The sequence below is a fragment of the Papio anubis genome, chromosome 1 (genome assembly GCF_008728515.1).
Source record: "Papio anubis isolate 15944 chromosome 1, Panubis1.0, whole genome shotgun sequence".
NCBI lineage: Eukaryota > Metazoa > Chordata > Mammalia > Primates > Cercopithecidae > Papio > Papio anubis.
Window position 1 is genome coordinate 85,353,100 of NC_044976.1, and position 25,642 is coordinate 85,378,741.

Consider the following 25,642-nt stretch of genomic DNA (forward strand, 5'->3'; position numbering starts at 1 on the left):
AATTTGAATAACAGGTCTCATCTCTATACGTATGTTGGTATATTTAAAGAAAAACTTAGGCCCTATATTAGACCTACTTCAGACCTTACAATCCGTATCGTAACCCATAAATAAAGAAAACCTTTGTATGTTGTGATTTTTTTTCCCTATTCAAGAATAATACCTAGAATATTATACAATTACTGATTTGGGGAATATCATCAATAATCATGTTGTTTTTGGCTTTGGTTGTGGTTTTTTATAACTTTTAAAATTTTGAGATAATTATATATTCACAGGAAGTTGCAAAGATAATACAGCATGTTTTGCTTTTTAACACCTAGAAGACAACCATCTTCTGTCCCTCTGTTTCACTTATTTACCATGTCTATTTCACAGGAATGTTGCAGGAAACAATTGCAAAATGCTTTTGCAATCCCAAAATAAAATGCATCAAAAAATTTTAAAAGGCATTTGCAAAAAAAAAAAAAAGATATTTCTATGATATTGTAATGCTGTATTTAAGTATAAGGCTCTACCTCTTTCTATAATAGAAATAGACAAAATCTCAGACAATCAGTATAATGTGGAACACGAGCTCTAGAGTCACATTGACCTGGAATGGTGTCCTGACATCAGTAAACAGCTGGTGATCACTTAAAGAGACTCAGTTTTCTTCTTTAATTGGGGATAATAATTCTGCCTCTTAGGTTTGCTTTAAGAATCATGACATGATGTATATAAAACACAACACAGAGCATAACAGATGATATACATAAAACACTTAAAGCATAGTGAGAATTCAGTGTTAGCTATTACCAATACTATTTTTTCATGTAGATGATTAGTGTGTTTCTCAGATTGATAATAAAAGAAGGTTATAACTTGTAAGGATTTCACATTTTTAAATTAATGTAATAACTATAGAAAAGTATAGCCAAACTTGGCAAGTACATTTAGTAAAATATAACTCATATTCCTTTAACGTAGTAACCTTAGCAGCAACACAAAAAGAAAAGAATCGGTGGCTTTTGGATTGATGGGATATTTAACAATTACTTTGATGTTTTTATCTAATAGATCGTCTCAGGAGCATTAACTCCAGTATATTTTTAGTGATAACTTTATCACAGATGAAGTTGTGAAAGAAAATTTGATATTTATTTTGTAATTTTGTAATGTATTTTCAGAATGTTAAGAATTAACATATATTTAATGTGGAAGCATAATGTTTATGTAAAACATATATCTAACAAGGGCCCACAAAAAATTATTGTACATGAAGATACTCAATAAATATTTGTTAAATTGAGAATAAATGACTAATTTATAAACTGTTAAATGTTTTATAATTTCTGTTTTTAATATTAAAATGAACCTGTATTATAAGATCTTAATATTTTGTGAGTACTTATTTTTGGTAGGTTTTTTTGAAGTGAAATAAACATAAATTAGCCATTTTAAAGGGAACAATTCACTGGCATTTGGAACATTCACAATATTGTACAAGCACCATCTCTATCTAGTTCCAAAACATTACTCCAAAGAAAACACCATAACCGTTAATCAGATGCTTTCCATTTCTCCCTCCCCCATTCCCTGGCAACCACCAATATATTAGTATATACTGTTTCATTTTTACCTGTTCTGGATATTTCATATTAATCCAATTATATGTGACTTCTTAACGTATTTTTTATGTTCATCTATATTGTATTACTAACATATATGAGTACTTCATTCCTTTTTATAGTTGAATAATATTCTATTGTTCTGTATATACTACCACAATTTATTTGTTCATTCATCTGTTGATGGACATTTGGATTGTTTCTACCTTTTGGCTATAGTGAGTTAGTGCTTTAAACATTTATAAGTATTTGAGTACCTGTTTTCAGTTCTGGGCCGGTATATACCTTGGAGTAGAATTGCTGAGGTATTTGGTAATTCTGTTTAACTTTTTTGAGAAACTGCCAAACTGTTTTTCATCTTGACTTCACCATGTTACATCCCCTCCAGCAATGTATGAGGGTTACAATTTGTCTACTTCCTCACTAACATTTGTTATTTTTCTATTCTTTTTTTTTTTTTTTTAAGTTTTTGGTTTATCTGTTTTTAATTATAGCCATCCTAGTGTGTATGAAGTGGTACTTTGTTGTGGTTTTGATTTGCATGTCCCAGGGACTAATGATGTTGAACATCTGTTCATGTTTGTTAGTCATTTGTATATCTTCTTTGATTATTGATTAGAGTCTGTTCTTTTCTAAAGTCTGCATACAGTGCTATAAATTTCCCTCTCAGTCCTGCCTTAACTATGTCCCACAAATTTTGATTTGCTTATTTTCATTTTCATTCATGTGAATGTATTTTTAAAATTTCCCTTGACACTTCTATTTATTTGTCTTCTGTTTTTTTTTTTTCACTTCTGTTTTCTTTTTCGGCATTCCTGTGGGTTACTTATATTTTTTTAGAATTGCATTTTGATTTGAGTTTAATGTCTTTATATAGTTTTTTTATGCTTGTTTTGTGTATTTCATTATATAAATGTCACTTGTCAGTTCACTGCTATTATCATTTTACCAATTCAAGTGAAGTATAGAAACCTTACCTCCACTTGTCTTTTTCTTCTCCCTCACTTACAATGTAATTGTCTTAAATATTTGCTCTGCCTTCATTTAGAGCCACATCACAGAGTGCCATAATAATTTTTCCTTTATCTGTCAAACTTGCTTTTGAAAACTCAAGAGGAAAGGGAAAGTTTATTGTATTTACACATATTTTTACTCTCCATTTTTTGTTTGTTCTTTTTGATGTTTTAAGATTTCTTCTTTTATCTTTTCCTTTTTGTTTATAGAGTTTTTTTAAGCCAATCTTTTAGGGTAGGTCTACTGGCAATAAATGCTAATTTTCTTTCATATGAGTTACTTTCCCTTTCATTCCTGAAAATTATTTTCTCTAGGTATATGATTATTTTATTTCAGCCCTTAAAAAACATTGTGCCACTTCCTATTGCCTCCATGGTTTGTGATAAGAAGTATGCTGTTAATCCAGTTTTTTCTTGTAGGCTTCATATAGGTGCATTCAAGATTTTTTTTTTTTTTTTTGTCTTTTGTTTTCGGAAGTTTGATTATGATAGGTCTTGACATGGATATCTTTGGGTTTACCTTATTTGGAGTTTGTTCAGCTTCTTGATCTAAATGTTTATGTCTCTTGCTAAGTGTGTAAAGTTGTCAGCCATAATTTCTTTGAGCACTTTTCAACCCTGATTTCTCCTATCCTTTTAAGACTGTGACACCAATGTTAGATCTTTTGTTCTAGACCACAGTTTCTTGAGCTTTGTTTGTTTTTGTTTTTCCTTTTCTTGGTCTGTTTTCCCACTGCTATTAGGTTCAATAATTTCTTTTGTTTTTTCTTTCAGTTCACTAAAGTTTTCTTCATGTCTTCCATTCAGCTATTGAACCCATTCACTGAGCTTTTTATTTTAGTTTCTGTATTTCCATTTGGTTCTTTCTTTTTTTTGAGACAAAGTCTCGCTCTGTGTCCAGGCTCAAGTGCAATGCCGTGAACTCCGCTCACTGCAACCTCTGCTTCCCAGGTTCAAGTGATTATCCTGCCTCAGCCTCCTGAGTAGCTGGGACTACAGGCATGCACCACCACGCCTGGCTAATTTTTGTATTTTTAGTAGAGACAGGATTTCACTATGTTGGCCAGGCTGGTCTTGAACTCCTGACCTCATGATCCACTGGCCTCGGCCTCCCAAAGTGCTGGGATTACAGGCGTGAGCCACTGCTCCTGGCCTGGTTCTTTTTTGTATCTTCATTTTCTCTGCTGAGATTGTATTTGCTCGAGCTTTCTATTTTTTTTTGTTTGGTTCAAGCATGTTCACAATTGCTCATTAAAGAATTTTTATCATGGCTGCTTTAAGTCTTTGATAAATTTTAACATTCCTATCATTTTGATGTTGGTCATTTCTTGATTGTATTCATTGAGTTTGAGATACTGCTGGTTCTTGGTATGATGAATAGTATTTGATTGAAACCTGAGCATTTTTGTATTATAAGACTCTGGGTCTAATTTAAATCTTCTGTTTCCTTGCTTGGACTCCACTGATACTGCAGAGGTGCCTTGTTACCTGCTGCCTGAGATGAAAGCCCTGACCCTGTACTTGGCCTTCTCTGACATCACTCCATCAGGGATATTGGGTATTGTGAGGGTGGAAGTCTAGACTCCCTACTTGTCCTGTAGAGTTGGTGGTGGGGCCGGTTTATCCTATGAAATTGGCTACTGTAGAGTGATTATTATCTAAGCTTTCTATCTTCCTTTCCTGGTCCTTTGGCTACAGAGAATAGGTTTTTATAGGGACTCTTTTGTCTGTACCTGTTTCCAAGTTGCCAGCTTCTATAGCTCCAAGTCTGGAATATGTGAGGCATAAGTAAAACTTAGGGCAACTCAGCACTGTATTGTCCTCCGGTCCCAGGGGTTCTAGTAGTCTACTGTCTTCTCTTAGAGTCTTATATTTGTTTTATGTATTGTGTGCCAGGTTTTTAGGTGTACTTAGAAGGGGCAATAGTGAAACGTAAGTCTACTCCATCTTCCCTTAAAGTGGAAGTCACTGTTAGCTCTTTTTTATAGGATGATTCATAACTTGTCAGTTTGAATGGTACCATATGCATCCCTTGTTGACTGTCTGGAAACCACACAAGAAAGCATTTGTCGGTGTTCAGAATCTCTGTCTCTGCCTTGCATATAGAAATTTATTTTGTTAGTCCCCCATAGTGATTGTGCTCAGGGAGACTGATTCAAGCTAATAATACTCTTTTTGAGACAGAGGCTTGCTCTGTCATCCAGGCTGGAGCGCAGTGGCGTGAACATGGCTCACTGCAGCCTCAAACTACTGGGCTCAGGCAATCTACCCACTTCAGCTTCCCGAGTAGCTGGGACTACAGGCATGCACCACCACACTCAGCTAATTTTTAAAATTTTTTAGTAGAGACAAGGTGTTGCCGTGTTGCTCAGGCTGGTCTTGAACTCCTCAGCTCAAGTAATCTTCCTGCCTCGGCTTCCCAAAGTGCTGGGATTACAGACATGAGCTACCGCACCTGGCCAGGCTAACAATACTCTTAAGAAAATAATGTATACAGTCAGACAGTTTACTTAATTTGCAATGATTACAAAATATTACTTCCATGAGGATCAGATGGTGTTTGGCTGGGCAGTCAACTCACAGTAAGTGATGGTGAAGCAAGAATTAGTTAAATAGCCTCACAACAGCTTTCTTTTATTTCATCTGTATTACTCCTGATTCCTCATTGTGTATTCATTTTATGGGGAATAAGTTAGACCTGTCAGAGCAGTATGGAGAAACTAGAATTGCCATGGAGTTGAGTGTCCATCCTCAGTTGGAAATAATAGTGCCATTGATGCCTGGCTTGCCTGCAATTTCCATGACTCTTAGATTGCACCCCGTGTGATCTGTAGGCTATACATTTTGTGGTGAGCCTGAGATAGCTGCATAGCAGATTCTCTATACATTTGGGTCTTGAACAATGTGGGAGCTAGGGCACCACTCCCCACCCCTGTATCATCAAATCTGCATGTAACTTTTGTCTTCCCAACAACTTTTTAAAAAATTTTTATCTTAAGAATTTTTTGTTAGTATTATACTTTAAGTCCTGGGATACATGTGCGGAACATGCAGGTTTGTTACATAGGTATGCACGTGCCATGGTGGTTTGCTGCACCCATCAACCCATCATCTACATTAGGTATTTCTCTTAATGCTATCCCTCCCCTAGCCCCCATCCCCCAACAGGCCCTGGTGTGTGATGTTCCCCTCCCTCTGTCCATGTGTTCAACTCCCACTTATGAGTGAGAACATGCGGTGTTTGGTTTTCTGTTCTTATGTTAGTTTGCTGAGAATGATGGTTTCCAGCTTTATCCATGTCCCTGCAAAGGACATGGACTCATCCTTTTTTGTGGCTGCATAGTATTCCATGGTGTATATGTGCCACATTTTCTTTATCCAGTCTATCATTGATGGGGATTTGGGTTGGTTCCACATCTTTGCTATTGTAAACAGTGCCACAATAAACATACGTGTTCATGTATCTTTATAGTAGAATGATTTATAATCCTTTGGGTATATACCCAGTAATGGGATTGCTGGGTCAAATGTATTTCTGGTTCTAGATCCTTGAGGAATCGCCACACTGTCTTCCACAATGGTTGAAGTAATTTACACTCCCACCAACAGTGTAAAAGTGCTCCTATTTCTCCACATCCTCTCTAGCAGGTATTGTTTCCTGACTTTTTAATGATTGCCATTCTAAATGGCATAAGATGGTATGTCATTGTGGTTTTGATTTGCATTTCTCTAATGACCAGTGATGATGAGCTTTTTTTAATATGTTTGTTGGCTACATAAATGTCTTCTTTTGAGAAGTGTCTGTTCATATCCTTCACCCACTTTTTGATGGGGTTGTTTTTTTCCTGTAAATTTATTTAAGTTCTTTGTAGATTGTGGATATTAGTCCTTTGTCGGATGGGTAGATTGCAAAACTTTTCTCCCATTCTGTAGGTTGCCTTTTCACGTTGATGATAGTTTCTTTTGCTGTGCAGAAGCTCTTTAGTTTAATTAGATCCCATTTGTCAATTTTGGCTTCTGTTGCCATTGCTTTTGGTGTTTTAGTCATGAAGTCTTTGCCCATGCCTATGTCCTGAATGGTGTTGCCTAGGTTTTCTTCTAGGGTTTTTATGGTTTTACGTCTTACGTTTAAGTCTTTAATCCATCTTGAGTTAATTTTTGTATAAAGTGTAAGGAAGGGGTCCAGTTTCAGTTCTCTGCATATAGCTAGCCAGTTTTCCCAACACCACTTATTAAATAGGGAATCCTTTCCCCATTACTTGTTTTTGTCAGGTTTGTCAAAGATCAGATGGTTGTAGATGTGTGGTATTATTTCTGAGGCCTCTGTTCTGTTCCATTGGTCTGTATATCTGTTTTGATACCAGTACCATGCTGTTTTGGTACTGTAGCCTTGTAGTATAGTTCGAAATCAGTAGCATGATGCCTCCAGCTTTGTTCTTTTTGCTTAGGATTGTCTTGGCTATGTGGGCTCTTTTTTTGTTCCATATGAAATTTAAGGTAGTTTTTTCCGATTCTGTGAAGAAAGTCAGTGGTAGCTTGATGGGGATAGCATTGAATCTATAAATTACTTTGGGCAGTGTAGCCATTTTCATGATATTGATTCTTGCTATCCATGAGCATGGAATGTTTTTCCATTTATTTGTGTCCTCTCTTATTTCCTTGAGCAAGGTTTATAGTTCTCCTTGAAGAGGTCCTTCACATCCCTTGTAAGTTGTATTCCTAGGTATTTTATTCTCTTTGTAGCAGTTGTGAATGGGAGTTTACTCATGATTTGGCTCTCTATTATTGGTGCATAGGAATGCTTGTGATTTTTGTACATTGATTTTGTATCCTGAGACTTTGCTGAAGTTGCTTATCAGCTTAAGGAGATTTTGGGCTGTGACGGTGGGATTTTCTAAATATACAATCATGTCATCTGCAAAGAGAGACAAATTGACTTCCTGTTTTCCTGTTTGAATACCCTTTATTTATTTCTCTTGCCTGATTGTCCTGGCCAGAACTTCCAATACTGTGTTGAATAGGAGTGGTGAGAGAGGGCATCCTTGTCTTGTGCCGGTTTTCAAAGGACTTCCCAACACCTTTAAACTTAACTATCAATGGCTTACTGTTGGTCAGAAGCCTTACTGATAACATAAACAGTTGATGTTTATGTTATTGGTATATTGGCATATTACATGCTGTATTCTTGTAATGCTATATACTATTTTCTTTTTCTTTTTCTTTTTTTTTTTTTTGGAGACGGGGTTTCGCTCTGTAACCCAGGCTGGAGTGCAGTGGCATGATCTCCGCTCACTGCAAGCTCTGCCTCCTGGGTTCACGCCATTCTCCTGCCTCAGTCTCCTGAGTAGCTGGGACGACAGGTGTCTGCCACCATGCCCGGCTAATTTTTTTTTTTTTTTTTGTATTTTTAATAGAGACAGGGTTTTACCATATTCGCCAGGATGGTCTCAATATCCTGACCTCGTGATCTGCCCACCTCAGCCTCCCAAAGTGCTGGGATTAAGGCGTGAGCCACCGCGCCCAGCGCTATATACTGTATTCTTACAATAAAGTAAACTAGAGAAAAGAAAATGTTATTTAACATACAGGAAATATAAAATATGTATTTTTTTAATTAAAAAAATTTTTTAAGAGATGGGGGTCTAGCTATGTTGCCCAGGCTTATCTCAAACTCCTGGGCTCAAGTAATCCTTCTACCTCAATTTCTGAGTAGCAGTAGCTGGGACTACTGGTGCATTCCACCATGCCAGGCTCTGAGAAAATATGTTTTCTATTTGTTAAGTGGAAATAGATTATCATAAACATCTTCATCTTTGTCATCTTCACATTGAGCAGGCTGAGGAGGAAGAGGTGGTCCTAGTCTTGCTGTCTCATGGGTGCCAGAGGCAAAAGAGATAAAGGAGGTAGGAGGCAGGAGAAGCAGGCACACTCAGTGTAAATTTTATTGAAAAAAAAAAAATCCACGTATTGGACCTGTGCAGTTCTAAATCCATGTTGTTCAAGGGTGAACTGCAATTTATTACTCAAACATGAAGAAAACATTCCGTCAAAATGTATCCTAAGTATTTTGATTATGCTGCCTACATTCTAAGTGCACTACAAATGTGACGTAACTAATAAACTTTCTTCAATGATTTAAGAAAGCCTCAGAAGAGGCTGTACTAACCAGATGCAGAGCATCTTTGCTAAAAAAAAAAATTATAACTGTCTAATACTGACTTAGTAAATAAAGAAAATGACCATATTGAAAACACCCTTACTGATTTTAAGTACTGTCACAGGAGAAGAAAGATAGTAATTTATCATCAATAATAGTTACTGCTATTCAACTGAGATATGGTTTAATATTACTAACAAAATTGTTCTTAATTTTCCATACAATTTTTACCTTTTTATGTAGTGTTAGGCCTAACATTCTATTAATAATTGTTCTATATATTTAAGCAAAATAAAAACACTTGAGAAATAGAAAATGCATATAAATACTATTCGAATGAGGAAAGTAGTGATTCCAATATTTCTACCTTTTCATAATTTAAGACATTTCTAAAATTGTGTGAAATATAGTTTATATAATTTAATAGACATAATGAACCAAGAATAATAATTACTTTTTGAAAACATGTTTGTTTCATGACCCTGCCAGAGGTGTAGCAAAGTTGATGAGGTAATTATAAAACAGTTTTGCAGTTTGTCTCATGTTTTTTTTTACAGATAAAATGAATACCTGCTTATGAAATAACACAAAACAATCTTTTTTTCCAAGTATTTGATTTGAAGAAAAAACTAGTATGAGTAAATTCAGCATTGTTGATTGTAAGTGAATCTTTTTTTTTCTTTAGCGCAAACTTCTACTTGTGTGAGTAGGTGAATCTTTTAAAGGTAATTTCACATATATCTGTGTTGCTGGAAGAAACCTCTCACATTTCTGTCAGCACTTGAATGCCAACAGTCCTGTTGTATTTCCCTTAGTAGAAAAGGGGAGGGTGTTTGGACATAACATTACCATAATAGTTTTGAACTGTTTGAACTTCTAAACAGCTGCGGCAGTTGTTTAGAACATACGGTTCCTTTAAAATTGTTGAATATAATAATGTTCAGGCCAGGTACAGTGGATCACACATATAATCCCAACACTTTGGGAGGCTGAGGAGGGAGGATCACTTGAGACTGGGAGTTCAAGACCAGCCTGGGCAACATGGTGAAACCCCATCTCTACAAGAAATACAAAAATTAGCCAAATGTGATCGTGTGCACCTGCAGTCCCAGCTACTTGGGAGGCTGATGTGGGAGAATAACCTAAGCCTGGGGAGGTCGAGGCTGCAGTGAGCCGTGGTCACACCACTGCACTCCAGCCTGGGCAACAGAGTGAGACCCTGACTCTAATAATAATAACAACAATAATGTTCATAGGTTCTCAGTAAAAATTAGTTGAATTTAATCTAAGACAACTTCCAAATCTTGTATTGATGCTTATAGTATGTTACCTTGATTTGTAGGTTTATTTATAAAGCACTGTTGATTTGAAAAATACTATGGTATGTGCTTCCTTAAAGTTTTCTTATTCTTAGTTTATTTTATGGATTATCTTTTTCTATTTGCCTTTTAAGTATTGGTATTATCTAAGATTCTATCCTAGGGTCTCTGTCTGTGCTACATACTATATATTGTCTAGGCAGCTGTCTGTCTGCTATTTGAACCTTTATTCTCAACTGTACACCTGTATGCCCAATGATCTTATATCTCCTGGATGACCCAGGCTGTCCAACAATGTATTCAGTATTAAGCTCATTATCTTTTTCTCTCCCCATTTTCAGTTCACACCTCCCCCCAGAATAAAAGAGTATGTATATTTGCATATAAATACATAACACATATATATATCTATCTCTCATATATGTACTTCTTTTTTGGAAAGCCCACTGCTAGTAAGCAGCAGGCCTGGAATTTTTAATTCAGGTTTTTTGAATGCAAATCCTCAGCTCAGAGTGTACTCTATGTAACATGGTGTCCATGTCTTTTCAACCAAAATCAAAGATGCATGCTCTGACAATATTTGAAGTCTGCACTTGTTGCTGTAATTATACCACATTGCTTTTCATCTTACTTTATTAAGTTGTCAGCATCATAGGGGACACTAATAACCACACATGTAATGTAAAACTGCAATTATGATAAATATAATGAGACATGTAGTATAAGATAGGTGCATGTATATTTTTTAAAAGATGGCTAGGCGTGGTGGCTCATGCCTGTAATCCCAGCACTTTGGGAGGCTGAGGTGGGTGGATCACGAGATCAGGAGTTTGAGACCAGCCTGGCCAAGATGGTGAAACCGTGTCTCTACTAAAAATACAAAAATTAGCTGGGTGTGGTGGCGGGCACCTGTAATTCCAGCTACTCAGTAGGCTGAGGCAGAGAATTGCTTGAACCCAGGAGGCAGAGGTTGCAGTGAGCCGAGGTCACACCACAGCACTCCAGCCTGGGTGACAAAGCGAGACTCCATCTCCGAAGAAAAAAAAGCTGGAGGGAAACAGATGATTTGTTCTAGTCAGAGCTATCAGATGCTTCCCTGGGTAGCGACTGAGTTGAAATGTAAAGGTTGGGTGGGGAAATGGAAGACTGTTCAAGATAGGTAAGATAGCTTGCACAAAGACTTGGGGGTTAAGAGAGTACATGCTGTATGTGTAACTACTCCTGTGCAGAGTATTTGCAGTCTTGCTAGAGATTGCATGCTCCTCATTTCCTTCTTTCCTCTCCTTTTCTTGCATCCTTATTCATATGTATGTATATTCAAATATATATATATTTGAATATATATTAGAATATATAGATATTTGAATATACAGAGATATATATATATTTGAAACTGAAGTTTGCATTAAATAGAGAATACTAGGAAGCAAAATGTAATTGCTTTGGAAACCACATAGTAGATAGGTGATTTTAGAGGAACCATGAAATTTAAGGGAAAAGCATAGCCATGTGATAAACATAGTTTCTAATGCAACACCGAAAAGAAAAAGGATTTGTGGTAGTATTGTTTCTACTCTTGTTAAGTCATATAAGCATTTATAATCACTGCACCGCTACATTTTTATAAACCAGAGAATAACTAAATTGGGTAATAAATTTCAAAACCTTTTCTTAACTTATAAGTAATTCTAAGTTCATTTTTTTACTGTGAAGTTTAGTATTCCATGCAATCTTTGTGTGAGAATTAATTTAGGCTGTAGGAATTCTATTAGAATATAAAGTGACTTTTGAACTACACTAAAGTATTCTGTGGTCTGTGCTATTCTACACTTGTTGACTCTTTATTCCTTTGTTCTTGATATGCATATGTATTATCCTTCATAAGGAATTCTGCAGCTTTGGTCCTCAAAACATTTCTTCAACAGCTCTTACCCAGTTCTTGAATAGGAAGATTATGTTCCAGGCTGTACAGCTGTTTTAGAATCAACTAGATCCTCTTAGAAACCCAAGCAATTTACCCGTGTTTTCCACATGCCTTGGTTCTTTGCTTTTGTTTTTTGTTTTCTTTTTTGTATCTTTTCTAATCATGGTTCAAAGTTCAGTGTTCATAACTTCCTTATAGTGTCCTTAAAAACTTAGTTTGTATCTGTTTTTCTTTGCAGAAAGGGCTATTGCAAGACATGAAGTCCGAGAAATTGAGCAGCGACATACAATGGATGGCCCTCGGCAAGATGCCACTTTAGATGAGGAAGAGGATATGGTGATCATTTATAACAGAGTTCCCAAAACTGCAAGCACTTCATTTACCAATATCGCCTATGACCTGTGTGCAAAGAATAAATACCATGTTCTTCATATCAACACTACCAAAAATAATCCAGTGATGTCATTGCAAGATCAGGTAATTACCACTTAAGGAATGCCCAAATGTTTTCTAAAACTTCCTCACTCAAATTTTCTAGCTCAAGGGGATAAAGTATTTTAAAGGGATGTGAGTTCTGATCTCAATGGATCATAAGCCTTTTAGAGGAGAGAGCCAGCTAACTTTTGTGTGATTTTACTCGACAGTATTTGACACATTTCCTTGCATATAGTATGTACTCAAATGTTTGTGAAGTAAATGATTAATGAATAGCTTGAATTTTTGAGGAGAAAATTGATGTTCCTCAGCATAGTATCCTTTTAAAAATATAATTTTGGCATGATACCCTGCAATAAAAATTATTGCCTCAACTTATGACAGAGAAATATTTGATGGATACTTGTACTCAATTTTGTCACCAGTCCCTCTTTACTGGATATAGATAGAGATACAGAGAGAGTTTATATATATAGCTTATAAATGTATATATAGTTTATGTATATTTATGTATACATAAAAGCTATAAAATCCTCAAGAACAGGGATTGTGGCTTCTTCAACACTTACCTTTTAAATTCTCAAGAAGTTTTAGATAAACAAATGAATAGATAATTTTGTGAAATGGCTTTAAGAAAAGTAGAGGAAATTATCTTATGAAATAAAATTTGCTCATCTCTTTAATAGTAGTAGCATACATTTCTCCCACACTTGGAGTTTTGATTGCAATTATAAAGTTCTCTCTATAAATATGGAAGGGCATGGGAATTCCACCCCATGAGAAGGAAAGATAATGTTTGAAAATACTACTTAGGATCAAATGCCAAATTGGAGTAGGCTTATTAGAAAGGTGTTCGTGATGGTCCTGTAGTTATAACGATATTTATGTGTTTGAACTTGTTACAGAATTGACTGTTATCTCACTATTTAGCATAACTATAATCCTTACACTTAAACAAGAGAATTACATTGACACATGAGACTAAGGTTGGCTTTCTTGCTAGAGAGCTGTTTATAAAGGCTAGTGTTATATGGTATGTCATCTGCCCATGTAATTTTTGGCTCTTTGCAGGATCCTGGAGTACTGTTTTTCATAGAATCAAAATTCCACATCTATCGGCCAAACCAAATAACTCTTCTATAAATGGGAAGAAACATGAGCTGTTTTTAGCTATGTGTGTCATAAAAACTATTCATTATGTAATATTGTGTATCTCAAGGGCAAGTATCCTAAATATTCTGTTTTTATACAGTGTGTAGTGGGTTTTAAATCTTTTGGCATTATCGCTTTTCAAAATATGCTTTGGTTTAAAAGGAATATATATTCATGCTTAGATAATAATTTCAGATTTATTCAGTAGTACGTTTTAGAAAAATAATGTTAATTTGTTTGTTCAGCATTACAAAGTTTCCTGGTAACTACAAGATGTCTGGCAATGACATCAACCATTATTTTCATGAAATGTAAATCTGGAGGAGCTCACCACATATGACATTTTTAGGCATCATGTAGTATATTTTCCCAGTTGCATTTGGATGAGATAAAACTTCTCTTTTTCTTTTAGTAACTTGTTAGTTATATATAGGATAAAAAGCAGGAGAGAAACATAAATGCTATCTTAAAAGCAATTGGATTACAGAATGACCAACACTTAAAAAATGTTTGTATGGGGCAGAGTAAAAGAATAGTCTTAATCATTAGCTGACATACTTCAAAATACCAGCTGGTAGTTCAAAACCTGATCTTAATTAGGAATGGCTTACTTAACAAATGTTCTTTATATACCCTATCTCCAGTTCTGTGATCTCTTGTTCTATGTAGACACAGTTCTTCAAACAAGTCATATTTACTGCTTCCCTTTCTTTCATGTGACATGTTTTCGTGTTTACTTCACTTTTAATCTAGTAAGCTTCATCTAAATGTAAACTCTCAAAATTGCACTGTATGTTTTGAAATAATTTTTAAATTATTTCATGTTATATCAGAACCCCATCTGATATAACACTTTTATTTTAATATCATGTTTTGTTGTCTGTGTGTACTGTTCTCAGCTACCTTTTTTTTTTTAATTTTTTATTTTTATTTTTGGAGGCAGAGTTTTGCTCTTGTTGCCCAGGCTGGAGTGCAGTGGTGTGATCTCAGCTCACTGCAAACTCTGCCTCCCACGTTCAAGCTATTCTCCTTCCTCAGCCTCCTGAGTAGCTGTGATTACAGGCATGCGCCAGCACACCCAGCTAATTTTTGCATTTTTAGTAGAGACTGAGTCTCACCATGTTAGTCAGGCTGGTCACAAACTCCTGACCTCAGATGATCCGCCCACCTCGGCCTCCCAAAGTGCTGGGATTACAGACGCCTGGCCTGTCAGCTGCTTAAATAAGAATTAAATGAACTATTTTGCTCTTCTTTCTTCTCTAAGAAATAGTTTCTAATCAAGTACAACTTAAAAGATGAGATATTTCTTAAATCTGTTATCTCAAGCTTCCATGTAAAGCTCAGTTTACTCATAAAAATATTTTGAGATATGTTACCTGATCATCCTCTTTATTCCCTCACCTTACAATCTTAGTTCAATCTGCTTGATATCTACCTTTAGCCTCAGCTTTCCTAGACATTTTTTGTACATATTGTATTAGGTATTGTTCTAAACTGTTTATCTGCTTAATTACTTCTCTCAAAAATTTTAGAGGCAAAGCCCAAATATTTTTAGTCTGGTATAAAACCACTCAATGTATAATAGTTATATGTATTCTGCTATCCTTAGAAATAGTTGTCAACTCTGCTTTTGAGTTTTTCATTTATTTATTGTGTATGTAATATACACAAAGGTTGTACTACATTTTTTGGGTAAACACCAAAGAAATAGAAAGCATGGCCACATCCTTGAAGGTACTTATTTAAAATTTACTTGAGAACATAAAACATAAACACAGGGGCTATGAAAACAGTTAAAATAAAACATCACTTTGTGGTGATCTCACTGAAATATTTAACCAAAATGTTCCCTACCAAAATGGTTGATTTGGACCTAATCCTGAAAAACAAATTAATGTTGTAGGATATTCTACAGAACAACTGAATTCTAAAGTGTCAACATCATAACAACCAAAAAAGTTGGAGGGAGGCTTCTGTAGACTAGAGAGACATAGAAACCAAATGTAATGTATGGTCTGATCAGATCCTTGATCAAAAATGATAACATCTTTGTTCATAGACAATAGTACATGCTGAGGTAATTAGGGGTTAAATATGAATGGCAACTATTTGCTTTCAAATAGGTCAGAAAAAATTGAGTATGTATGGGCATACATAGAGAAAAAAGATAAACAAAAGTGACAAAATGTTAATAATTAGTGAATCTGGGTGAAGAGTACAGGGATGTTCACTGTACTATTTTTTCATCTTTTCTGTAGTTTAGAAATTTTTTAAATAAAAAGTTGAAAAGTTAAAAGAAGGATCTTAAAAGATAAACATTTGAGAATATAAGGTATGAGAAACTAAGCAATTAGAATAAGGCATGGACTCAGTCATTAAAGATATTTTTGAGATGGGCTTTACTTAGTTAATAGATAGGAATTGGCAAGAGATGGGTAATCAATCAACTCTTCTAGTTGAAAAATGGAGTTTGCTTTGCTGTCATGTAAATATCTTTACATTAGAGAACATCATGTCTTTAAAGTAGCCATACCAAATACGTGATTAGCAACATCTTTTATGATTTTTCAAAAAAATTCTTTTTTGCTTTCATATGTATAGGTCTACGATTATATTTAACTCCTTTTGTTAAAACATTGGAAATATCTAGAATTTGTATTCTCTGAAGAACAACGTAAATTTTTTTCTTTTAATTCACTCTCAAGCCAACTTTAGGTTATCTGCATTAGAGCCCACGGTTCACCAGGAGTTGCAGATACTTTTCAGAGCAGCACTTTATATGAATTTTCTCCACCTATAATATGTATGCTAATCACTGGTTAAAATGCAGATTCAGATTCAGAAGGATCAAAATGGAGCCCAGTTTTCAATTTCTAAACAACTCCCACTTGATGCCAAAATTAATGCTGCTGGTCTTTAAACTGCGGTTTGAGTAACAAAGATCCAGATGATGATTCTCAGTAGGGATATGGGAAGATGAATATTTTAGTCTTCCCAGGATGGTAGGGTACTTATCTTTAACTTATTATTCCTACCTCCCCTACAAAATCCACATTTCTTACTTAGACCCAGAGGCCCTTTTTAATCTAGCCCTTGTGTGCACCAACTTCTTACCCACTAGCCACACTGGCCTTGTGTTTCATTGAATGCGCCAAGCCTTTCCCATTTTAAGGACTCTGCACTTATCCTTTCCTCTTAGAATGCACTTCTCCTGACTTCTTCAAGAGTTGGCTTCATGTTATCCATTTAAGGTTTAATGACATCCTCTTAGAAAAACCATGCCTTTCCATCCTACGTATTAATTACCTCTTCTAAGTTACTGTGTACCATATCACTCTTGTTGTGTCTTCTCTGGTACTAATCAGCTTACTAACTTGTCTTACATATTGGTTTGTTTACTGCCGGTTTTTTCCTCTATTACAAGATCTTTAAGGACAGGAACTTTGTCTGTCTTGTTCACCACTATATCCCTTATGTTTAGCATAGTGCCTGAGACATAGTAGAAACTACATTTTTTGTTAAATAAATGCTGAATGAATGAACAAATGGACCAACATAGATTTTGATAGCGGTAGATGATAATAATTACTGGCAGAGTGAGCCCCTCTGATTGACAGCAGTATGATCTATTCTTATCTCTCAGCTGGATTGGGAACCAGCCCCCTGCCATATACTCCTAAAATAGGTTGAGCAGCACAGCTCTGAACTTTGGTGAAGATATGTTCAATTACTGCAAACTTTTCTTATATTTTTATCCAACCACTACTTTGTTTTCCTGTTAGTGTAGAAAACTTTCTTCCTGGCTTAGTCTCATAAAAGTACCCACAGCCATACAAGAAATGTTTAAGTAAATGCATCAGTGGGAGTTCAGTATATAGTAATTACTCAAGTTAATAGTAGCATTCATTCAACAGATAGTAATTACAGAGTTGGAATTTGGCCAGAATGTTCAGGATGGCATCCCTGCTCTTTTAGATGGTGAAAACAAATGCTTTTGTGATCACAGATAATCATAATATTGAGGTTGATCTGTTAAGAATATAGGTCAAGACACTACTGTTAGTGAGATGGGTGCTTCTTAGCTTTTTCCTGTAACATCAGTTCAGGTCTGATTCAACTAACAAAAAACCCCAACACCATTACCTACCTATATTGTTTGTGTTTTTCCTTAAGGTCTCTTCTTATTTCTTGCTAGCCCGACTTAAGTCATCAGATCCAACAAAAATCACAGTTTACTCTCTGCTTCAGGCTAGCTGCTTTTCATGTACTATATCTGACTACTGCATCTGAAACATTCTTCTTGGTAGCATATTTCAATCAGAGTATGAAAATTTTCTATGACTTAAGTTACTATAGTGGCCTTATTTCCTCTCCCACGCCAGAGTTTTCAGTGTCTTCAGTCTCCTTAACTTTAATTGATACTATTAAGTTTTGCTCCTTTTTTGCCTATCACTTTACCTTTCATTTGTGCCAAGTATAGTCAGTAAGAATCCATAAAATGAACAGTAGAAGTTTGCTTACCTAATCTCAGTGTCCTCTTCTTACTCCTCTGTATTTTCGAACCTTACCTCAAGGTCTTCGGCAGCATGCCCAAGAGAAATACCAGAAGAAAACAAACTGAAAGACAAAGCAAGTGGTACAGGGAGGTGAGAAGGCAGATCATGACAGAGCAGAACTGGGACTAGACTGATGAGAGAGAAAAGATGAACGTGAAAGAGTAGAGACCAGGAAAGTTATGGAGAACTAAGGATAAATGTTAAACGTGTAAAAGGAGAAGTGGCCGAATTAATACTTTAAAAATAAAACTTTTGAAAGTACTGTTTTTCAAAGGGAGTTACTTATATTATTTCCTTGGAGAACAGTTTTGAAGAGGAGATAAAGATAATATGGAATTTCAGCAGTATGTAAATGATACTTTTTTTTTTTTTTGGAGACACGGTCTTGCTCTGTCGCCCAGGCTAGACCAGGCTGGAGTGCAGTGGTGCGATCTTGGCCCACTGCAACCTCCACCTCCCGGGTCCAAGTGATTCTCCTGTCTCAGCCTCCCGTGTAGCTAAAATTACAGGCACGAGCCACCACGCCTGGCTAACTTTTTGTATTTTAGTAGAGACGGGGTTTTACCATGTTGCCTTGGCTGGTCTCAAACACCTGAGCTCAGGAAATCTGCCTGCCTCAGCTTTCCAAACTGCTAGGATTATAGGCGTGAGCCACCACACCTGGCCAACATTTTCAAATGCTCAGACTGTTTTCTAGATTAGTGTGAATCATGTTAGCCGTATTGACATCATTTATTTGCTTCACACTTTTTTCTTCATAAAGAGAAGGTAAACCTCAGTTCAGCATCTTTTGATTTACTGCAAATTTTAAATCAGCCACAGCTATGTTAATGAAACTTTAACATATTGCCTTAGTTAAATGCTGATGAGATGAAAGAAAAATACATATGCCAGATATATTACATATGTAGCCTTTAGTATGCTTTTAGTTTGAGCTTAGAAAGAAATTCTGTGTGTTTCGAGGACTTTAACAATAGTAGAGGCCAGGTGCAGTGGCTTAGGCCTGTGAGCACTTTGGGATTCTGGGAGGCTGAGGTGGGAGGATCGCTTGAGCCCAGGAGTTCAAGAACAGCCCTGCTAACTACTCTACCAAAAAAAGAAAAAAAAGAAGTTAAATCTTGGCTGGGCGTGGTAGTGCATTCCTGCAGTGCTAGCTACTGTGAGACTTGAGGTGGGAGGACCACTTGAGCCTAGGAGTTAGAGGTTACAGTGAGTTATGATCATGCCACTATACTCTCCGGCATGGGTGACAGAATGAGATTCTGTCTCAAGAAAGAAAAAAAAAAAAGAGAAAAAACAATGCAGTCTAGAAAATTTTAAAGCAATAATAATCACCTGAATTTACCTCAGATAGCGTGAATTTAGGAAGTAAAATTCAAAATCCTACATAGATATTTAGACGTAGTCTCTTGGTTTCAACCAGGAGTACTCAGCAACCCCATTGGCTACCCAAGATAATAAAAAGACAAGGGAGCAAATGTCAAGGGTTATTGTTAAAATGGTTGTCCAGTAAAGAGAGTAGTGATCAGGGTGAATTGGAAGTTGATATGATAATAAAGTTAATGAATGAATTCACAAGGAAATAAACAATTGTGAGAGTTATATCAACAGAGCTTTGAGATGCTAGAGAGGTGGAGTAGTTTTGAATGACTGGATCTGAGAGATTGCCTTAGTAGTGGATAAAAGTTGAGATTTTCAGTGTCCAAGTTGGTTAAAGCAGAATCATGATATGGGGGAGGAAGACAGAGCAATATGACCAAATAGAGGCCTTCAGCAATTGTCCCCCACCAGGAACATCAAATTGAAAAACTGTCCACACAAAAAAGCACCCCCGTAAGAACCAAAAATCAGGTGAGCAATCATAGTACCTAGTTTTAATATATTAAGGAAAGAAGCACTGAAGAGGATAGGAAACACAGTCTTGTATCTCCTACACCACCCCTCCCCCATTCCTCCTGGTACCTGCCACGTGGTGCAGAAAGAGAATCTGCACCCTGGGGATGGGGAGAGCACAGTGATTGTGGGACTTTGCATTTGCATATGGTGCTGCCCTGTCACAACAGAAGGTAACATGGGGCAGAGCTCAGCTGGTGCCCACAGAAGGAACATTTAGATGGCTCTAGCCAGAGGTTAATCTTCCATCTCAGCAGTTAGTATCTCAGTTCCAGCAAGCCCGGCCACCATGGGCTGAAGTGCTCGGGGGTCCTAAATATTGATAAAGGAGTCAATTCAGCAAGAGAATGTAAAATGTTTAAACATATGTCTATCCAACACTGGAGCATCCAGCAAATATTACTAGAGCTAAAGAGAGAGATAGACCCCATTACAATAATAGCTGAAGACTTAAAGACCCCTCTTTCAGCACTGGACAGAACACCCAGACAGAAAAATCACAAAGAAACACCATGCTTAATCTGCAACGTACACCAAATGGACCTACTAAATATTTACAGAACATTTCATGCCATGACTGCAGAATACACATTCTTCTCAACACATGGATCATTCTCAAAGATAGATCACGTGTTAGGTCACAAAACAAGTCTTAAAGAGTTCAAAAAAAAAATTGAAATAATATCAAATATCTTCTCTGATCACAGTGGAATAAAACTAGAAACCAATAGCAAGACACATGGAAATTAAACAACATGCTCTTGAGTGACGAATGGGTCAATAAAGAAATTAAGAAGGAAATTTAACAATTTCTTAAAAGAAATGAAAATGGAAATACAACCTTCCAAAATGTATGGGATACAGCAAAATCTGTGCTAACAGGAAAGTTTATAGCAATCAGTGCCTATATCAGAAAAACAGAAAAACGTCAAATAAACAACCTAGTGATGCATCTTAAAGAGCTAGAAGAGCAAGAGCAAACCAAATCCAAAATGAATAGAAGAAATAATGATGATCTGAAGAGAAATAAATGAAATTGAAACAAAAAAATACAAAAAGATCAGTAATCCCAGCACTTTGGGAGGCCGAGGCAGGCAAATCACGAGGTCAAGAGATCGAGACCATCCTGGCCAACATGGTGAAACCCCGTCTCCACTAAAAATACAAAAATTATCTGGGTGCTGTAGTCCCAGCTACTCGGGAGGCTGAGGCAGGAGAATTGCTTGAACCCGGGAGGCGGAGGTTGCAGTGAGCTGAGATCGCGTCACTGCATTCCAGCCTGGCGACAGAGCAAGACTCCGTCTCAAAAAAAAAAAAAAAGGTTTTTTGAAGAGATAAACAAAATCAAGAAACTTTTAGCCCAAGATAAAAAGGGAGACCTTACAACTAATACCACAGAAATTCAAAGGATCATTAGAGGCTACTATGAGCAACTATATGCCAGTAAATTGGAAAACCTAGAAGAAATGAGAAGCCTTGTGGTAGTGTAGACATTACCCAGCTTCCTGGGCTTTTTTCACTTTGTGTTGAAGGACACACATTGGATGAGATATCACTCATCCTCAGGAGAGGGTTTAGTTTAATATTGACCATTCTTAGGAAGCTTCATTGGAGGAAAAAGAATATTTGAATTTGTACCTGACTCTTATTTCTGCCTAAGTCTTTCACCACAATATATTCCAAGCTCGTACTATGATCTTCCCTGCTATTTAGTTTATATAACACTATTTTTTCAGACCTCAATGTAGCGTCTTTCATTTCCCTCCTACATCACCATGTCCACATTAAATCTCAGCTTCTGGAAAACAGAGGTGAGTTGCTAAATATGTCTTAAGCTCCCTTTAGCCACCATCTTCAATTCCTTATTCTCTTTGCCATCTTTTTTCCTCTCATTTTTAGTTGAAATACTAGAACTGATTTTCATAGAACCAAAGGTTTATAGGAAGTAATGAACCATTAAGTGGCAGCTATAAAGACTTTTCATATTCAGCATATAAAGTATATTAAAGATGTAGGCTCTGGATTATTTAATTTTATATTTTGTTTCTGTTTCATTTGCAATTTGGTATTTTCATTCTGTTTGGTGCCTTAGTTGAAGAATTGGAAAGAACATGAAAACCTCAAATCACATTTATTTGGCTCTTTCAGTTTCAGTGGGGGAAAAAATTGAAAATATCTGCTAAAATGACATGGTATACTTTCTAATGCAACCTAATTTTTATCTGCAGCTCATTTTTGAGATTTTAATTTAAGGATGTATGTGTGTATGGAGCGGCCAAGTAAGGCATATATACCATTTCCATTCTAAAAGCTTCATAATTTCTCTTAGTATGTGAGTTATTAATGCTTCCCCTAAAAGATAAATTCTTCCAGAACTCATTTTTCTCTAGTTTACATTCTCTGACATATAGCTATATCTGCACTGTTTCCCCTCCCTCACCTACCAATAGGCCTTTAATAGGAGGCAGCTATCGTCATTCATTGATATTATTGAGTGTAGTATGAAGTATTCCAGAATATCTCCATGTGACTATCCCTATTCTATGATGTAAGTGAAAGATTGATAAATTGCCAGAATTATGCAATTGACAGTTCTGTGTTTGAGAGGCTGAAGTCATAGCTTGCCGATGCTTTTGGTGCGGTATAGGTTGGTGGACCTCACTGCCCCAATTTTCTGCACTCTATCTAGGTTCTAGAAGAGATTCTTAACCACTTGCTGTTTATCATGCAGAGATTTGCTTATCAAAAATGCATACCATTTTCCATTGAGAAATTGTGTATCACTGCTTTGCAGTTAGTGATACTTAGGTTTATCAAATTCTATATTAACCATTTATTAGACATTTTAAAACATACTTAGAGAATTTTTCATATTAATGTTTGTATACTTTAATTCCAGTAAGTTAAATATTTAGAAATTTTAAATATTTTGACCTGTATTACACCTCTTAATTTTATTAATCTTTTTATCAACAAGCTTGTGATGTCTGCTGTTAACTCTTAAATATCTTCTGATAACCATCAGCTTTTTAAAAATCATTTGGGTTTAAAGATTACTTTTTATTTGTTGAGTCATTAATAAAAATAAACTTTTATGAACAGCAAGCATCTGAGAAGAAAACGTTTGATATGCTAGAATGTCCCTGTATTGCCTGCTTTAGCATGTGTGTTGGTGGGATGTAGATGCAAATACCCCCACAATGACCTTCCTCCAACCCTATGTAAATGTCTTTACAGCATTGTAAAGGATTTCATTGTGCGAGTTTGTTTTCAGAATCATCTTTCACTCTTTTCTGAGTGTAATGATAGTAGCTGTCTCTTTGATGAATTTTAGTAGTTGCTGATTACACTATACTTTCCTTAGTCCTAACCTGTGTTTCAAGCTCTGTAAGAATGGTTTTAGGTTTTTAAATTCCTTACTTGGAAATATTTTGCTATCATCAAATTTCATATTCTTTAAATTGTACATAATGAGTGTGTTCTCCCTTTTTAGGTGCGCTTTGTAAAGAATATAACTTCCTGGAAAGAAATGAAACCAGGATTTTATCATGGACACGTTTCTTACTTGGATTTTGCAAAGTAAGTTACACTAAAATGACACACTAAAGAATGCTTTGTACTTTAGTAACATAAAAAGGAATAAATTCATTAAATTGTTAGGATTTTCTAATAAAAGAATGTACTGACTTGCCTTTGCCAGTTTTAGATCTGTAATTTAAATATATCTTCTTAGTGTTTTACTGCCCTCTAGTGTTCATAAATTGGCAATCCTTATATTAATTATATATTAAGTATTACTCTTTAAAGTTTATTATTGTATGTGCCTTGTACAACCAGAATGACACTACTTCAGGAGAGCTCAAGTTATAACCTAGAGGCCAGATTATGACTTACTACATCATTGACTGAGAAAGTAAAAAAGCTCTTACTAAGTTACTGGTGCTCCAGTGTGTCTGCTTCTCAGCCAAGACATAGTGAAGTATACACTTTCCCTTGGGCTACCTTATTTTAGCTTTTAAATTATGATGTGTTGCCGGGCGCGGTGGCTCAAGCCTGTAATCCCAGCACTTTGGGAGGCCGAGACGGGCGGATCACGAGGTCAGGAGATCGAGACCATCCTGGCGAACACGGTGAAACCCCGTCTCTACTAAAAAAAAAAAAAAAAAAAACTAGCCGGGCGAGGTGGCGGGCGCCTGTGGTCCCAGCTACTCGGGAGGCTGAGGCAGGAGAATGGTGTAAGCCCGGGAGGCGGAGCTTGCAGTGAGCCGAGAGCGCGCCACTGCACTCCAGCCCGGGCGACAGAGCAAGACTCCGTCTCAAAAAAAAAAAAAAAAAAAAAAAAAAAAATTATGATGTGTTATGAGGCTTTTTTAAAAAAAAATTAATGATTTTCTCTTTCTCTCTCCCCCACAACCCCCCGCTTTCCTCTCTTTCCCTCCCTGTCACTCACTCTCTCACTAACTTCTGGACTCAGGTGATCCTTCTGTCTCAGTCTCCCAAAGTGCTGGGATTATAGGCATGAGCCACTGTGCCCGGCCTCTGTCATATTAATAGTTCTCTCAAGAAAGGTTCAGAAAACTATACGCCTGCTCACAGTATTCAAGCACTATGTGGCTTTCTGTAGAGTCTGTGCCATATTATTAATCAGAAAATTAATTAAACGTAATGTTCCAAACATAAGAGTCTTATGGATACATTTGAACTTTTTTGGTAGCACACATAGTACCATTATAGTAAACCTCAAATCCAAATGCTTTCCCTAAGATTCTTCATTAACTTCAAAAACACTAAAAAAAAATTTATTATTTAAGCTTAGACATGTTCATTCAGTTTTTAAATTAGCTATTATGATTTCAGAGTAACACACCTTGATGTATTAGTCAACTTTAAAAGGCATTTTTTATAAAATTTAAAATAAAAGTGATATCCAACTCTCAGTTTTACTTCTTAATTTTGAAAAGAAAAAGTAGAATAAAATATTACTGATTAAAACTGATAATCTTAACTTTTTGGGAAATCATGTAATTAAAAAAGAATCACCCAAATATTACATACATAAAATGATATATTCCTATTTCTAGTTCCTCTCATAGTACTCAAGATCTTTCAATAAAATTGTAGCTTTAAAGTTAGATGTATGTTTTTCTATAAATAATTCATACTGCAATAATGAAAATATTTTATAGCCAGCTTTAAAATAAACTAATTATTTTTTTCTTTGCATAGGCATTGAACCAATTTCATAAGCTTCGTTCATGTGCATATTTTCCCTCAGGGCTGCGTTATCCTTGAATTAAATGTTTTTTACCCTTTCACCTAAATGATTTATTTTTTCCACACACAGCTTGGTTTCTAATAGTCTAGGTTTTCATTATTAAAATTATATATTGAGTGCTTTTGCTTTTGGCAAAGTCTTGTACTTAGAACAAAACTCTGATATATGCTGAGGTTCTTGTAGTTGAAAAAATAAAGCTTTTTGAAGAGATTAATCTCATTTATTAAATGCTGACATGAATTTTTAAGGGTTGGAATACTTTCGTAGTGAGTCTTAAGTTATTTGAAGGGAAAAGTATTGTGAAAATT

At 35.9% G+C, this 25,642-nt stretch overlaps 1 protein-coding gene across 4 annotated transcripts in view; it reads left to right on the forward strand.

The window, feature by feature from the left end:
* HS2ST1 (heparan sulfate 2-O-sulfotransferase 1) overlaps positions 1-25,642 on the forward strand; it is a 201,763-nt gene that overhangs the window by 145,931 nt on the left and 30,190 nt on the right. For all 4 annotated transcript variants that reach the window (XM_009212233.3, XM_003892150.5, XM_009212248.4 and 1 more), the window contains 2 exons: positions 12,262-12,500; positions 23,553-23,638. In XM_009212233.3, coding sequence (XP_009210497.1) covers positions 12,262-12,500; positions 23,553-23,638 — 325 coding nt within the window. The remainder of the gene's footprint in view (positions 1-12,261; positions 12,501-23,552; positions 23,639-25,642) is intronic.